At 43.8% G+C, this 15,842-nt stretch overlaps 1 protein-coding gene across 2 annotated transcripts; it reads left to right on the top strand.

Annotated features, from left to right (window-relative positions):
• LOC109643187 (paired amphipathic helix protein Sin3a-like) lies at positions 1 to 15,785 on the top strand. 2 transcript variants are annotated; one of them, XM_020108218.2, is made up of 21 exons: positions 1 to 211; positions 3,312 to 3,528; positions 3,875 to 4,051; positions 4,295 to 4,401; positions 4,526 to 4,874; positions 5,006 to 5,257; positions 5,422 to 5,574; positions 5,911 to 6,066; positions 6,341 to 6,427; positions 6,584 to 6,702; positions 7,014 to 7,239; positions 7,472 to 7,588; positions 7,789 to 8,027; positions 8,137 to 8,320; positions 8,426 to 9,008; positions 9,136 to 9,305; positions 9,749 to 9,922; positions 10,016 to 10,108; positions 10,949 to 11,043; positions 13,403 to 13,610; positions 13,912 to 15,785. In XM_020108218.2, exons 2-21 carry the CDS (start codon positions 3,334 to 3,336, stop codon positions 14,128 to 14,130), a joined length of 3,903 nt encoding a protein of 1,300 aa, XP_019963777.2. In that variant the 5' UTR covers positions 1 to 211; positions 3,312 to 3,333; the 3' UTR covers positions 14,131 to 15,785. The 2 variants fall into 2 exon arrangements, with proteins under 2 accessions (XP_019963777.2, XP_069385908.1); XM_069529807.1 differs by lacking the exon at positions 1 to 211 and adding an exon at positions 407 to 429.
• The last annotated feature ends 57 nt before the right edge of the window (positions 15,786 to 15,842 follow it).

Here is a 15,842-nt window from a genome sequence, read left to right on the forward strand (position 1 = left end):
CCCCTCCCCCGGCAGACACGCCTCTGTGTTCACCGCTTCTTACAGACACTGTTGTTAGCGACGTAGCCGCCGCGGTCAACCTCATCTCTGACATTTCCCCCGCGACCACTGCCCAGAAGTTCACGTTCCTCCGGTACCGGACGCGTTAATGCACGAGTAGCGGCTCGGCGCCCGGGCTCCGTTCCCTCGTCGCCGGTGGCAGTCCCGAGAGGTGAGTTGAAGCGGTGCTAGCTCGTTAGCCGATGGGAGGAGGTGGGGGGTTTGGTTGTTGTGCTAACGTAGCATTTCTGCGAGCTGCTTCATAACCTTGCCGAACAAACCGGACGGTGAGCGGGTGGTTTTCCGTGGCTGCTCCGCGGCGGAGCGTGCTTTCACTCCCCCCGACCCCTCGGCGCGAGTGTTTTCAGCGGCGGCTGCGTTAGCTCGCAGGTTCGCTAACTTCCAGTCTCAGCTAGCGAGCTAAATAGCCACGACCACGAATTAGCTGACATGCTAACGCTGAGCACACTGACCTGGCATCATGCATTTTTTTTTTATTTATTTAATTCCCTCGCTCTCTCCGCGGTGTGTTCCTCCGCCTGGCTCGGGGGCTGTTAGCGGTGGAAGCCGACGGACGGAGGAGCCGTGTGTGTGACGGTCTTTTCAGTTCAACTTCCCGCATAACTTGACGTTAATGCGACGTTACCGTTGAACAGAGGCTAGTGCTAGCTTGCTGGCTAGCTAGCGTTCTTCCTGACCTAACCGTCAGGCACCGCTAAAATCGATCGGACTTTATAACTTTAATAATTCTGCTCTCTTGATTTAACGATGGCGCATTTTGTGTAGAGCAAAAAAAAAAGCACCGGTTGTGTTATCGGCCGCGATCGGGATCGTTTTCTCGCCTTGAACGTCAGTTAGCCAACACGCTCGGCTCGGTCCCGGTCAGAGAGGGGACTGTCAGCGGCCACCCTCCAGACACAAACCCGCCTTTACTGACCCCGTCTACCGACCATTTAGTCTGGGGGGGGGGTGGGGGGTGTCGTTTGCCTGCCTCATAGCTTCCGAGCCAGCGCGAAAGCCGGCGTCCGCCATCGGGGCAAGCGAAAGCCGAGAACGGATCGCGTTAAGCTCGGTGTTTGGTTAGAGAGGGGGAGGGGATGAGGCAGGGCTACAGCGAGAGACAGCGCCTACACGCCCGGAGAACAAGTGTTGGCTGGCGGGTACGTGTTGAGCCGCAGTCGACACACCTCGCCGGATTATTACTGTCGGCAGTGTTTACTTCGCGTTTCGTCGAACGTGGATGTGCGACAGACGCGGTCTCTGCCCCGGAGGACCGTGCGCTCGGCCACCGTGTTCTCCGGTGGAGCTGGTGCGGGGCAGCGAGGCACAATGTCCGCCCGCAGCCGAACAAATGGAATGACGTTCACCCAGGGACCGTCCGCAAGTTACCTCTCCCCGTCTGCGTGTGCGGCTGTGTGTCCAATGTTAACTGGACCTCACGGGAAACAGATTTAAAATAAAAAAAAATAAAAAAAAACAGCCTTCAGTGCAAACTTTCAGTTTCTAAAAAGGCAATTTAACATAGAAGGCGAAGACCATGAAGATTATTCAGAAACCCGACAGTGAGCAGCACTGTGAGCAGAATGTGGAGATTAAATACTCCTTCAATAACTGGAGGAAATCATCCATGTGTGCGGCCATCTGCCTGCACCGGTGTGAGAGGGAGAGAAACCAGGAACCAACCAGTGGTTATCATGAAAACACTGATAATTATGGATCTAAAGCTACAATAATAGGAGTAACAGTTCATATAACAACAATAATGGTTATCGTTGTTGCCGGAATCCTGCAGAGAGAGAGAGAAAGATACAGATTTATATTTATATTTATATATAAATATGTATATTGGCTCTTCATAGGTGTCTTGATTCATGGTATCAGTAAATCTGCATCTGTTGTTTGTGCTTGTGTACACGTACCTTCACTCAGAGGTGTATTCATTTTGTATTCCCAAAAAGGAAAAATTAGCGGTCGGATTATAGCGTGAGACGCATTCAGGAACCGAGTTAAGACATCTAGCTAATGATATGAGTATCAAACATTATGATTACATTATTTATCTGCCGAGTAAAAATGAATCCCTGACAACTTCAGAGCGACTGAGCTTACTACTTGGATGACGGTCCCTAACCGTCCTGGGCTCTGCTCAACAATGGCACATGTCTATTTAAGGACAGTTGTAGAGAAGCACTTTGCAGGACACGTTTAGTTTTAGTTTTAATACAACAAGGTAGTTTTGGCTCCTGACATTCCCCAATGTTTTTTTATTTAAATTAACTTTGTGTTTGTTATATGTATTGTAATTTGAAAACCTGATGCATTTCTTTGGGGATATATGGGGAAATTGTCACACCAGTGTTAGTTTTCTCAAAATGGTGTCAAACACCAATATTCCCGTTTCAAGTTCCCACGAGCCACACTTAAAAAGAGAGAGGGGCTTGGTCTTACATTCAGGGAATAATTGTGCAAAAAATCACTTCTACAACAGATGTTTTCTCGTTGACTGTTAAGTTTTATTGGAGTGCATTATACTGAAACATCTCCCGAGTCTACACAACAACCTCATGTGACGCACTTCACACATTTAGGATGTATTTTTGAGCTGTTGGGGGCAATGACAGCGTAAGGGTGTTTTATTTTACTATTGTCGCAGTGTATACTCACCATTATTTAAATGAACTGCACTGCCATTAAAACAGTTTGGGCTAGTGTAGCAGTCATCACATCACGATTACATGCTTTGCATAAGTACAGTTAAAAATACAGTATAGTCATCATGCAGTCTTTTTAATGACAGAAGACAAGAAACTGGGTAAACATTAACATGGGGGTAAATCTTGGTTCAATTCATCGCCCTTCAGATTTTAATTCGATTGTTGTTTAGATTTAAAGTAGAACGGCAGAGTAACAATAAAGAGAAACTAATGAGAACTTTTGCCATGCCTCCAACAATAGTGAATAGGTTGTTTGCAAAGAGGGTTTGGGATCAGGGATCATTGTGACACCGGACATTTGTGTTCTGTCTTTGCAAGAGAGCCGAAATTTTTTACTTTAAAGGCTATGTTCTCAAAAGTTAATATGAATCTTTGATTATTTTAATTAGTAAAAGTATTAGTATCTACTGTTGACATTCTTTTTGTCCCTCTCTTCATGCAAAATAAACATACACAGACTGCACCCTCTTGACAAATGCTCACAACTTTGTTTAAGTTCTCAGACTAAGTTGCTACTAACAAACCTGTTAATTGTTTGCCTGTCTTTGTTTTCTTTAGCTCCTTTGACTATGTGTATACAATGAAGAGGCGCGTGGAGGACCAGGAACCGATATTTGCACCCCAGCAGCAGCAAACACGTCGTCCCCCAGTTCAGGGTATTGCCGAGAGCTTCCAGCACCGGGCCCTCGCCCCGGCCCCTCCTGTGATAGAGGCAGCCGCAGACACCATGCAGCCATCCACCGGCATTCAGTATTCTCTCCCCCAGGGCTACCAGGTATGATGAGATCAGAGCAGTTGCTCTTGGTGATGGGCAACACAACAAACCCTGGCAGCTGTTTTCTGTACAGACCATTTACTTTGAGCTGATTGGATAAGAGAAAAACCAAAGAGCTGCATGTCTGATTGTCAATAAAAGTGACCAATCAAAAGAGCAGAATCTGAACTGAGTGCTAAAAGAATGATAAGTCTAGAATTATGAAGACTTTACAATGAAAGATCCAGTTTTTAAATGTTGTTCATTTGTTGTAATTGTAATAATATGTTAAAAAACAAAACAATTTATAATCCTAGACATTCTTATCTTAAGGTTTAAATTAAAAAAATTCTTTCTTTCTTAAAAGGTGCCCACAATGCCCCAGAGCACAAGTGGACATGGACACAACACTGCTCCACATGTTGGTCCCCACGCACACAGTCTGGCAGTTCAGTCACAGGGTCCTGCAGTGGTCCAAGGCCACGTTCATCCACCCGCACCCTTAACCTCTACTCAAGGACAGCAGCAGTTTCAGCGACTGAAGGTACAACTACATGGACAAATATACAAACGTTAACGTGCATCCACCAAAGTAAATTAAACAACATACATCTGTGCCAAGTTTGTGGAACTTTCACAATGAAGTCCTCACTGAAACAACAGTACATAGCAAGACCATCATAAACATCAATATGATACGTGTTTTTAAAAGTTTGTCTTTCATGGTTCATAGTTACGATGCACTCGTGGTTATTATAATATTTCTAATCATTTTCTCTCTTTGTAGGTTGAAGATGCCTTGTCCTATCTGGATCAAGTGAAGCTGCAATTTGGGAATCATCCACAAGTTTATAATGATTTTCTTGACATCATGAAAGAGTTTAAGTCACAGAGGTGAGCTATAACAGATAACAGTATTTCTTGATGTCAAGTTTTAATATGTAGCATGCAGAACAGAATCTGTGCACCCAGTTGATGAGGAGTCTGATAAATACAATCATTTGTTCTGTTCTTACAGCATTGACACTCCTGGAGTCATCAACCGCGTGTCCCAGCTCTTCAAGGGTCACCCAGACCTCATTATGGGTTTTAACACTTTTCTGCCCCCTGGATACAAGATTGAGGTTCAAACCAACGATCTAGTGAACGTGACCACGCCGGGTCAGATCCACTACATCACCCCACATGGTATTTCTGTTCAGAACATCCCTATAAGTGGAGCATCCAGCCAGCCTGCAAGCCATCACCAGCACCAGAGTCTGCCACAGGCTGCCCCACAAACTACCATCCCCCCCACCACTACCACCACCACCACCACCAACCCCCCACCCGTCCCAGCCCAACCTGCTCCAAATAAAACCAGCAAGGTAGAAGATATTCTGCATTCACCACTGAACTGAATATAATAAGCTAAAAACATTATATCAGTGTTTTGCAGTTCCACTTTTCTCGATTAAAAAGGTGCTATAACATTGTGTGCTCTGTTTGTGCCCAACAGCCAATTCAGTCTCCAGCCCACACACCCACGAGCCAGCCCAATCCATCCATCCCATCCTTTGCCTCACCGCGCTCACCAACTGTTCAGTCCCACACTCCTGTGAGCAGCACGCCGTCTGGGGGGCCACCGCTCCAGAACAACCAGCCTGTGGAGTTTAACCATGCTATAAACTATGTCAACAAGATCAAGAACCGCTTCCAGGGTCAGCCAGACATCTACAAATCCTTCCTGGAAATCCTCCACACATACCAGGTAAGGAAATATACTCAAATTAAAGATTATTCCCAAATTGTAATGAATACATATCTGTTGATACCCAGCTTAAATATAATTTAATGTATTTTGTCTGTCAGAGAAAGAGAAAGAGGAAACACCTACAGGATTCTCACCACTTTTTTTTATTATCAATTATCCAGAAGGAGCAAAGAAATGCTAAAGAGGCAGGAGGTAACTACACTCCCACACTGACTGAGCAGGAGGTCTACACTCAGGTGGCAAAGCTCTTCAAGAACCAGGAGGACCTGCTCTCGGAGTTTGGACAGTTCCTGCCTGACGCAAACAGCTCAATGGTGAGTGTCTGTGAATACACTTCCACGTTTTAACTGGTACAACATCTAGCTAATGTGCTTTGTGTCGATGTTTACAAGTGGTAATGTAAATGTAGGAAACTATTCACAACACAATTTAAAATAATTGAACCTAGTCACAGTTTCCCGCATTCAACAATTACAGCCTCTGCCGTTTATCATGCCAGGACACATTCTTTTACATTCACATTTATTATTATAACTTTATCGAACGCTGACCACGATTACGCACATTGTTTTTTCGAACATGCCTGTACATTTTTGTGACCTTACTTTGGAGAGATCGTGATAATACAATACAATGATGGGTTTCTTTAGCTGCTGGGCAAGACTGCACCCGACAGGGCCGAGTCTGTGCGTAATGATCATGGTGGGACAGTGAAGAGACCCTTATTGAACAACAAACAAAGGCTGAGCCAGAACGGCCTCCCGATCAGAAGACCAGCAGGAGTGGGAGCCACACCGCCGGTCAAGGTACACACCACTCTACCTGTCAGCTGGTTTCATTTATATTCAGCTGTTTGTACAATTTTTTTATTCCTGCAGTAGAGATAGTAAATATGTTCTATTTATAGTAACATGGGTGGAGGAAGTTTTAAATACACCTCACAAACACTGAATAGCAACATCACACTACATCCTCCCAAGTGACCGAGTTCAACAAGTGCCATTCAAAACTGAGACGATTAAAAAAATTGGGGCCAGCCTGCGACGGGCATTATATTATTTCTTTATATTACTCTTGCAGAAGAAACCCAAAATAATGGGGAAGGACCACAGCATGAGTGAAGTCAGCAAACACAGCACCAGCACTGAAACCATGTTCTTCGAGAAGGTCAGTATCTTTCTATTCAGTACCCGTGTTATTTATTTAAAACCTTTCAAAAACAAGGTGAAGGTTACCATTACCAAAGTTTAATGATACGATGAAATCATCTTAGCAGACAGTTTTCGCTCATACAGGTTTTCTGTGTCATCCTTGTATCAACAGGTGAAGAAGGCTCTTCGGAGCACAGAGGGGTATGACAACTTCCTCCGATGTCTGCATATTTTCAATCAGGAAGTAATTTCTCGTGCTGAGCTGGTCCAGTTAGTCATCCCATTTCTTGGGTGAGTTTAAAACATGCACACCATCTGTCAGTGCCCTGGTTACACGTGATATATATGATATATATATATATACACACACAGTATATAGATAGATATAATTTCTGCACTGCTCTGTTTTCTACCTATTAACTTATACAGGTATTCAATCTCACAGCTATTTAAATATTATGACATTTTTCAGATTTATGAATGATGTTTGTTATAAAACACAGTATTGATATCTGCTTCTAATGTCAGTGCTGCACATCTTTCATTACCAAACCTGTAACCATATTGAATTGTTGATTTAACACATATTCCACAATTTTCAGAAAATTCCCAGAGCTTTTTACTTGGTTTAAAAACTTCCTGGGCTACCGAGAGTTCAGTCACGGGGAGTCGAGCCATGCAGAGAGTTTACCCAAGGAGCGTGCAACAGAGGGCATCGCCATGGAGATTGACTACGCTTCCTGCAAGAGGCTGGGGTCCAGCTATAGAGCACTGCCCAAGAGCTACCAGCAGCCAAAGTGCACAGGACGGACGCCACTGTGCAGAGAGGTGAGTGGCTGAGGGAAGTCCGCTCACTGAAGTGTATGTGTCACGTTTCTCTCTCTCAATGAGCCACCAGCAAGCAATCCCACTACCCACATCCACAGTTGAATGTCAGGAGCTGGTCTCTTCACCTCTGCCACGATGTCCGTACTTGATATCTGCTTCTGCCATCAATCCCACAGTACAACTATTGCTTTGTTGAAACATGAATGGAATTTAAGCAAATGTCTTATTGCAGGTCCTGAATGACACGTGGGTGTCGTTTCCATCGTGGTCTGAGGATTCTACATTTGTGAGCTCCAAGAAGACTCAATATGAGGAGCACATTTACAGATGTGAGGATGAGCGCTTTGAGGTGAGGAACACTCGGTCACACTCCAAAGCATGAAAACACAGGTTATTGTATAGTTGGAAGAATAAGTGCATAACTTCTTCTGCACGTCAACAGACTAAAGAAAAGCCTGTGTTAAGTTGTCCAAGAAAAACCGTCATGCTGTGACCATCAGCCATAATCAGACACTTTGTCTAATTTGTCAATGATTTCACTTCACGTAGCTGGATGTTGTGTTGGAGACCAACCTTTCCACAATACGAGCCCTGGAGTCGGTGCAGCGGAAGCTTTCGCGCATGTCGGCCGAGGAGCAGCTGCGCTTCAAGCTGGACAACACAATGGGTGGCTCCTCAGAGGTCATTCACCGCAAAGCCATCCAGAGGATATATGGGGACAAGGCCAATGACATCATTGACGGGCTTAAGAAGAACCCAGCTGTGTCTGTCCCCATAGTGCTGAAAAGGTTAATGGTCTAATTTTATTTTCCTTTCTGCCAGGGTTGTTCATGTTTTATAAGATATGGTTTAAGACCATATAAGGTTGTGAAATCCTTTTTTTGGTCACACTTACAGGTTAAAGATTAAGGAGGAGGAGTGGAGAGAAGCCCAGAGAGGATTCAACAAAATCTGGCAGGAGCAGAATGAAAAGTATTACCTGAAGTCACTCGACCATCAAGGCATCAACTTCAAGCAGAATGACACCAAAGTGCTGCGTTCAAAGACCTTGCTCAATGAAATCGAGTTGCTATATGATGACGTGAGTAAAGCTGTAAATAAAGGTTTTAGCTCACACAGGATGTTTGTTGTCGGATAAGTACCATAAAAAAAATCTGCCCAATTCACTCCTGTTTGTGTCTCGTAGCGTCAGGAGCGAGCATCCGAGGAAACCACCACGCCGGCACCGAGCGGGCCGCACATGACCCTGACCTACGACGACAGCCAGATCCTGGAAGACGCGGCTGCCCTCATCATCCACCATGTCAAAAGACAAGTGGGCATCCAGAAAGAAGACAAGTACAAGATCAAACAGATCATCCACCACTTCATCCCCGACCTGCTGTTTGCTCAGCGAGGTGAGCTCTCGGACGCAGAGGAGGAGGACGAGGAGGAGGAAGAAGACTTAGAGATGGATCAAGACAGCCCCAAGAAGCACAACGGCTTGCCAGGCAGCAGCCCATCAAAGTCGAAGCTCCTCTTCAGCAACATGGCCGCTCAGAAGCTGCGCGGCACAGATGACGCCTATAACCTGTTCTTTGTGAACAACTACTGGTATATCTTCCTTCGTCTACACCACATCCTCTGTTCTCGTTTGCTGCGAATCTACGGGCAGGCCGAGAAGCAGATTGAAGAGGATTCCCGCGAGCGAGAGTGGGAGAGAGAAGTGTTGGGGCTCAAAAGGGAGAAAAGTGAAAATCCAGCAATCCAACTGAAAATGAAGGAGCCAGGTAAGTGAGAAAATAAAACAACCCGTGGTTTCATGTTTATCTTGATGCTTCTCTATAGATTGTACCTACATGCTCACAAATATTAATGTTGTAGTTTGTAATGTTTCACTGAAATGTCTTCCTGCAGTGGACATTGATGTAGACGACTACTACTCAGTGTTTCTGGAAATGGTGCGCAACCTTTTGGATGGAAACATGGAGCCGGCTCAGTACGAGGACTCCCTGAGGGAAATGTTTACTATCCATGCCTACGTTGCCTTCACCATGGATAAACTCATCCAAAGCATTGTCCGGCAGGTCAGCACAGTCACGATTATATCTTTAGATTTAACGTGTGTTATCTACGCCGTCTGTTCTGTGTGTAGTTCGTTTCAGATTCAAACTTTACGGACTGAGCTTAATTTGTGCAAAAGGCCTGAAGTTGATTTTAATTTCATTGTCTTGTCACAAAGTGAACGGCGAACACGAGGGCCTGGACTTAAAGGATCTTCAGAGCGACAGCTAAACTATAAGGAAACATGTTTGTGAAAAATATGGACCCTGTTAATCGTAATTTTTAATAGATTGAGAAAATCAGCGGTGACGTACAACTTCTCTGAAAACTATGAGTCAATGAATCTGTCACTTTAAACCCACCGAGTGTGTCACTGTCACTTTTAGCCTCTGTGATAATGAGGCGCCATCGTTTTTGCCCGTACGGACTTTGAGTCGTTTGTTACTAAAACCATTGTGTTTCACAGCTCCAGCACCTCGTCACTGATGACGTGTGCGCACGTGTAACTGACATGTACCTGAGTGAATGTGCCAATAAAGCGACGGGCGGCACACTGTCCACGCAGACGTCCAGGTCCACAGCAGAGGGCGTCTACCAGCGCAAGGCAGAGCAGCTTATGTCAGATGAGAACAGCTTCAAGGTACGATGCAGCCAGAGATGAATGAGTGTTTTAGTTTAAACCCTTTAGAAGAGTTAGGATTGCTCATGAATGAATTGCTTGTGTTCTTCCCAGCTGATGTTTGTAAAGAGTCGAGGATCTGTCAGCATGGCCATGGAGCTGCTGGACACAGAAGAGGAGAACTCCGATGAGCCAGCGGAGGCAGAGGTAAGACTCGGTTTATGCGTGGATTAGTAAATGTTGGTATTGTCTTCAGAGTTCTTATTCATTTCCTCAGGTGTCTGCACGACCTATAGTTCATAGTCACTGCTTTCTTCTTTTTAATTTCGTTCGTTTTGATCAGGTTTACTGCTCTATTCAGAATCTCTGTGTCTGAGTCTGTGTAGGAGAGTTTCACTCAGTCCCACAGAACAAATCCAACACGATTTATAAAATACAACTAGACTTCCTCTTCATTGTCTTTCTTTTTTCTTGTGAATGGAAGAATATGATTTTACCTCTTGATCCCACCTCCTCAAAGTAGCGATGGTGCTGTTTCTGGTGAGTCATGTATTTCACGGAGGGAAGCCGACTCTCTTCTAATATAATTATCACAGACAGGTCTTTAAAGCAGGGACGGATTCATTCACCTGTTGGATATGAGGCCGCTAATAATCCAGATGAGGGAACAGGTGCATGATCACGAATGGTAACGGTGTGTGACAGCAGGTTGCCTCTCTCTGAAAATTGCCTGTAGACGCCCACAGACATCGTAAAAAAACAAAGTGATCCGTCGCTGGTGGGGGGGGGGGGGGGGTCACCTTTGATTAGAGGATGGTAACTTTTTCAAATATATAAATTTCATGATGTAGAGACGTCCCGAACAGTCGACTCTACGTGAGCATCGGTCCTGCAGAGTCCAAGAGGGTTTTAAACGATATGTTCAACTCATAAATGTAGATTTTTGCTTTTACCAGCTTTAATGTGTTTCCATTAAGAACAAGTCATTTACTTAACGGCGAATGTGACTGATGAGCTGTTTCTTTTGCTCTCCTCTCTCCTGCACAGAGGTGGTCAGACTACGTGAGTAGATACCTGAACTCAGACTCTGCATCCCCAGAGCTGCGTGAACATCTGGCCCAGAAGCCGGTGTTCCTCCCCAGGTGAGGCTCCAGCCATGTCCCCCCCTCTTGTCTTCACTGTTAAAGCTTCTGTCCTGAGGCACTAGTCAGCCGAGCAGCTACTCCACTGTTGCCAAGCCTCCTGCCAAATACGACTCATTTTCTCAGATAGAAAACAGTGGTACCTCTGCACAAGCCTGACTTAGGAAGCTTTAATCACAAAAGCTGTGGGCATAGAAGCCTTTTTTAGTAACAAACGAGAAAGTTTTGAGAAGGTTAATCAACAGGAGAAACACTGCAGTTACACTGAAGTGCTTGCAGTGCCTGACTGCCCCTCTGTCATGGAGTCTCATTGGCCATTAATGTGATTTTTCAGTTTCTGACATCTGCCTCACATGGAAGATTGCACTTTACATGGCCGTCTTTTAAAAAAGAAAAACATGGAATTTATTTATTCATTGATTCAGTTCCTTTTTAATGGAAATTTTTATTTATTACCAGCAAGGTTTTTTTAAAATGGCTTTGGCTTGATCGTGGGGTTCAAAGTGTCCACCTACCCGGAGAGCAACAAGAAAAATTTGGTTTGATTATTCACACTGTATTGAATTTGAAATGGTGATTTTCATTGTGTAACATAAAGGACAAAAGTCATCGAATGCACAAGCTAAGAGCAAAACAAATGGGTCCCACCTTTTGTCATTTTAATTTCATTTTTCTACAATAACCTGTGACCTGAGTTTGAGAGACCGAAGCTCTTGTGTCGGACCTGAGAGACTTTGTTAAGACAGTGAAGTCGGGGTTTCCTTTCCTACCTTATCATGCCCTTTTGTTTGTGATTGTATTCAGATCCAAGGTCCTGTATGTGACTTAATCACTGTTTGCAACTGTAAATGTTGAAATGTCAATTTATTTAAGTCTGTTATACTCAGTGTTATGTTTGTAATCATTTTCAGTGGAAACCGTGCACTCCCGTTGCAACTTTTTGTTGTGAGTGAGATTTTTTTCCACTGGTGTGACAGAGATTAGTGCTCATGTTTTTTAAAACTCTGGTCAAGCACATTATCTGCAACACTTGTACAGAGGAGTAGGGTTTGTAAATAAAATGATCGTCTAAATTGTATGTTCACATGTTGGTGTATTTCTTTCCCGACACCGTAGAGCTGTGCATGGAAGCGTGCGTGTGTCCGCTCTGTCGTAAAGCTCCAGATGAGTGTTGCACATCAGAACCTGTCATTGTTTTTGGTGCTCTGTGAGTTTTTAGTTTCTTTTGAGATGGCTGTCCATTATCATACACATTTCAATAAGGCATTGTAAAACACCAAATATCTTGCTCCTAGTTTTTCTCATATTAATTAATTTACCCATTGCATAAATCTGGTACCTGACTGGGATTTATCTGTGGGCTCACCCACATCTTTATTTTTTGATTTTGTTCATTTGTTCATTGATTTTATTCTCATCAAATCTATGAGAGATCAGCAGCACAAGAGGTCAAAACCGTCTTCACAAAAATCACTGGCAGTAAAATTCCAGCAGTTTCTTTTCCAGTCGTGTTGGGTCTTCATCTCATGGTCATAACATTCGGTACATTGTTGGTGAAAGAATGTGCAAATCAAAAATATATTCAGCTCTTGCATATATATATATATATATATATATATACATATATATATATGTGTGTGTGTATATATATATATATACACTCATATTACGATTTGTACTTGTAATTGGCGCCACTCTCATGTCTTTTAAGTGGAGCCCTGAATGCTAAAATATGCTTCATGGTTTCAGTCCTCGCTCAACTGTAACCTCTGTGGTAAGTACACATTTAAAACTTTCATTCAGGTGGGGTGAATAATGATATTTTTATTACATGCACAACAATCGGGATCAATCTCCAAATTTCTTTAACGAATGATTGTTTGCCAAGCACACTTGGATTGATCACAGTATGTGGCCGTGCAACAGAAGTGCACTGTACAGAAATATTCCAACCGCTGCCTCTGCTGCTCTTATAGATCCGCATTTCCCACGAATGATTTGACTCCCTATCTAGTTCTGTTCCCCGGTGAGTTGCAATGCATGGGTTTCTAAAATATAGTTTAAAGGGACAGTCCTCTCAAATTTGACTGCGCTCTCCTCAAATTTTGTCCTGAATATTGTGCCTGACCACATCCCCTAGACTTAAAAATCGCACGATGCATTTTATCAAACTGCCATCAAGTGAGAAGTAGTTTCCAGATATTAATTTGTGCGAACTTTCCCTGTAAACGTGATTATTTCTTTCTTTCTTCTAAAACGTATTCATTTATTTATTCATTTCGATGTGTGGCGCGATCGAAAGCATTTCTGCGGGATCAGTCGGTCTGATTCATGGCTGTCGATCTGTTTGGGCCTTCAGGAATTTGAGGCAGATCAGGAAGTGCCAGAGAGGATGGGAGCAGCTGCGGCGGGAGAGAATGACCAAGGCCCCCTCGGACAAGTCGCAGGAACGTAACAGTGCGCTGAAGATGGAGTGCATGTTCAAGCTCAACTCCTACAAGATGGTCTATGTCTGCAAGTCAGAGGATTATATGTACAGGCACACAGCTCTCACACGGGCCCATCAGGTGAGCACAGGAGGAGCCTGATCTGATCCGGTGTCAGTGTCAGCAGATTGAGTGAACAGGTGGTTCTTACCTGCAGAAGGGTTAGCTTTGATATGTGGCTTTGATATGTGGCTTTGATTCTGTTCTCAACCACTAACAAGATAAAAATGATTTAATAATAAATTATATTCACAAAGGTTAAAGGTTACAAGTGTTCAAGTCATGTTTCATTTCCACAAGAGGATCCAGACCTGATTGATGACGACTCTCTCTCTCTCTCTCTCTCTCTCTCTCTCTCTCTCTCTCTCTCTCTCTCTCTCAGTCTCATAAGCGAGTGAACAGGCGGCTGCACAGACGCTTCCAGGCCTGGGTGGACACCTGGGCCGAAGAACACGTGACCAGCGACATGGCCTCCGACAGTCAGAAGTGGCTGATGGGAGATGAACAAGAGGACCTGTTGCCCTGCACCACCACCCGCTGCCCGGAGGTCCTCCATTATCTCAACGTTAACAAGTACCGGGTGAAGTACAGAACACTGTAGTCTCTCAGCTGAGGAACAACACACGCGATGAAGTCTAACGCGTCGGCTTCACGCGGATTTCTCCAACCTGCGGTTACTCAGTTGCCAACAGATTTGGGTCGATCCACCGTTTGAAGGGGATTTAAATTTTCCACAAAATGTGTCAGAGAACGTCGCCTCAACTTTCGAGCTTTCACCACAAAGTCTGTAATTTAATGCGAAAACAGAATTTTTGCAGGTTTTGCCGTCACCACATATAAAATAAAGGTTTTTCTGCCTCACATCCGATGAACACACAAAGAAAACCTCTTCTCTTCGGTGTGTTCAGAGTTTCACAGAAACTTAACAATGAAATAGGAGTTTTTTCCAGGGCCGCCTCATCATTTCACAGGATATCGAAACAAAAAACCTCAGCTCTTCTCTCCGGTAGCAACGACACGTACCTGTTACCTCGGTTAACGTGAGTACTCGGAGCTTGATCTGGCTCCCAGCTGTAAACTTGTATAGCCTGTGAAAGTTCTCCTCTGTGGTGAAGGTGCAGCTGCCAGCACCGTGTTTCCACCATTGTAATTTATGACCGCCCAAATATTTTGTGTAAATATGTTGTTTATATCTAGATTGTTTTTTTAAATCAAATGTCGTTTATGCGTAGCGTACATAAAGACGTGCATAGTATGAATTTTTAGGTTGAAGGTGCAGAGAAGTTTATTCAGAAAATCATTTTATCTGTTTTTTTTACCAAAGGATGTTCGTGAGAGACCGTTTACGTTTTGTGGTCTGTCCAACTCGTCCCTGGCGTCCTTCACAACTTTCCATTTTATACGTGTTTGTTTCGATGGAAGGTGATTGAATGTAGCTAAGCAGCAATTTCCCCTTTTTCAAAGTACAGTGTTTGTCCAGGTTTCAAAGTACTGAAGTCTAAACAGTACCATCAACTTCTCCTCGTATTTAAACTTTACCAAATGTTAGAATCTGAATTCCAGGTTCTCTGGTCTCATAATTTAACGCCTATATAAACCATACGTGAGCTGTGTTTATTTTTTATGTGCAGTGTTGATGACGAGCACTGACGGATGTGTAGTTTATATGAGAATGTGACTTGTGTACCACATAGAGGGAGAAAAGAGCAATAATTCCTTCAGTTACAGTTTATTAAAGCTGTCGGTTTGTATTTTCTGCCGAAACACAAACGTGAATGTCGTGTCCCTGGAACGAGGGAAGAGAATGGAGGATTTTCCTTGTTTTGATTGAACTTTCCTCTCTGCAGTTTTGATAAAACTGGAATTGGCTGTGTGTGTATTGTAGTGGAGGTCAGAAAAGCAACAAGCTGTTCCTCACGTTAACATTCACCAAATCAGTGCGATCAGTATAATATCTGTAATAACACGGAGGGAAGGATTGAACGTGTGTAAAGTTCAGTGACGCTCACTGAACTTTACACACGTCACCTGAACTCCATGTACAAGCCGCTGTGGACAATCTTTGAACACTTAATTACTTGGGTTTTTATTTTTATAACTATGCCGTGTTTGTTACTGAACCATAGAAAGTCCCGAGAGCTGACTGTACATAAAGACCTTGTTTGTACCTCGTGCGATGTGTCTCCTCTCCGACCTTTACGATGTTGTACATGAGTGTTAGAACGGTGTTTTGCATTAAACGATCCTTTGAATAGACTCAAACTCAGCCGACCATGTTCTTTGTCATTGCTGCCTCTGTGTTTACACTCGGCA

The sequence above is a fragment of the Paralichthys olivaceus genome, chromosome 1, assembly GCF_024713975.1.
Source record: "Paralichthys olivaceus isolate ysfri-2021 chromosome 1, ASM2471397v2, whole genome shotgun sequence".
Classification (NCBI taxonomy): domain Eukaryota; kingdom Metazoa; phylum Chordata; class Actinopteri; order Pleuronectiformes; family Paralichthyidae; genus Paralichthys; species Paralichthys olivaceus.

Excerpts from the sequence above, each read along its gene's own strand:
- LOC109643187 (XM_020108218.2), top strand. The coding sequence starts at position 3,334 with ATGAAGAGGCGCGTGGAGGACCAGGAACCGATATTTGCACCCCAGCAG. Across the intron at positions 3,529-3,874 it reads CTCTCCCCCAGGGCTACCAG|GTGCCCACAATGCCCCAGAG; the intron begins GTATGATGAGAT and ends CTTTCTTAAAAG. Across the intron at positions 6,703-7,013 it reads TTAGTCATCCCATTTCTTGG|AAAATTCCCAGAGCTTTTTA; the intron begins GTGAGTTTAAAA and ends CACAATTTTCAG.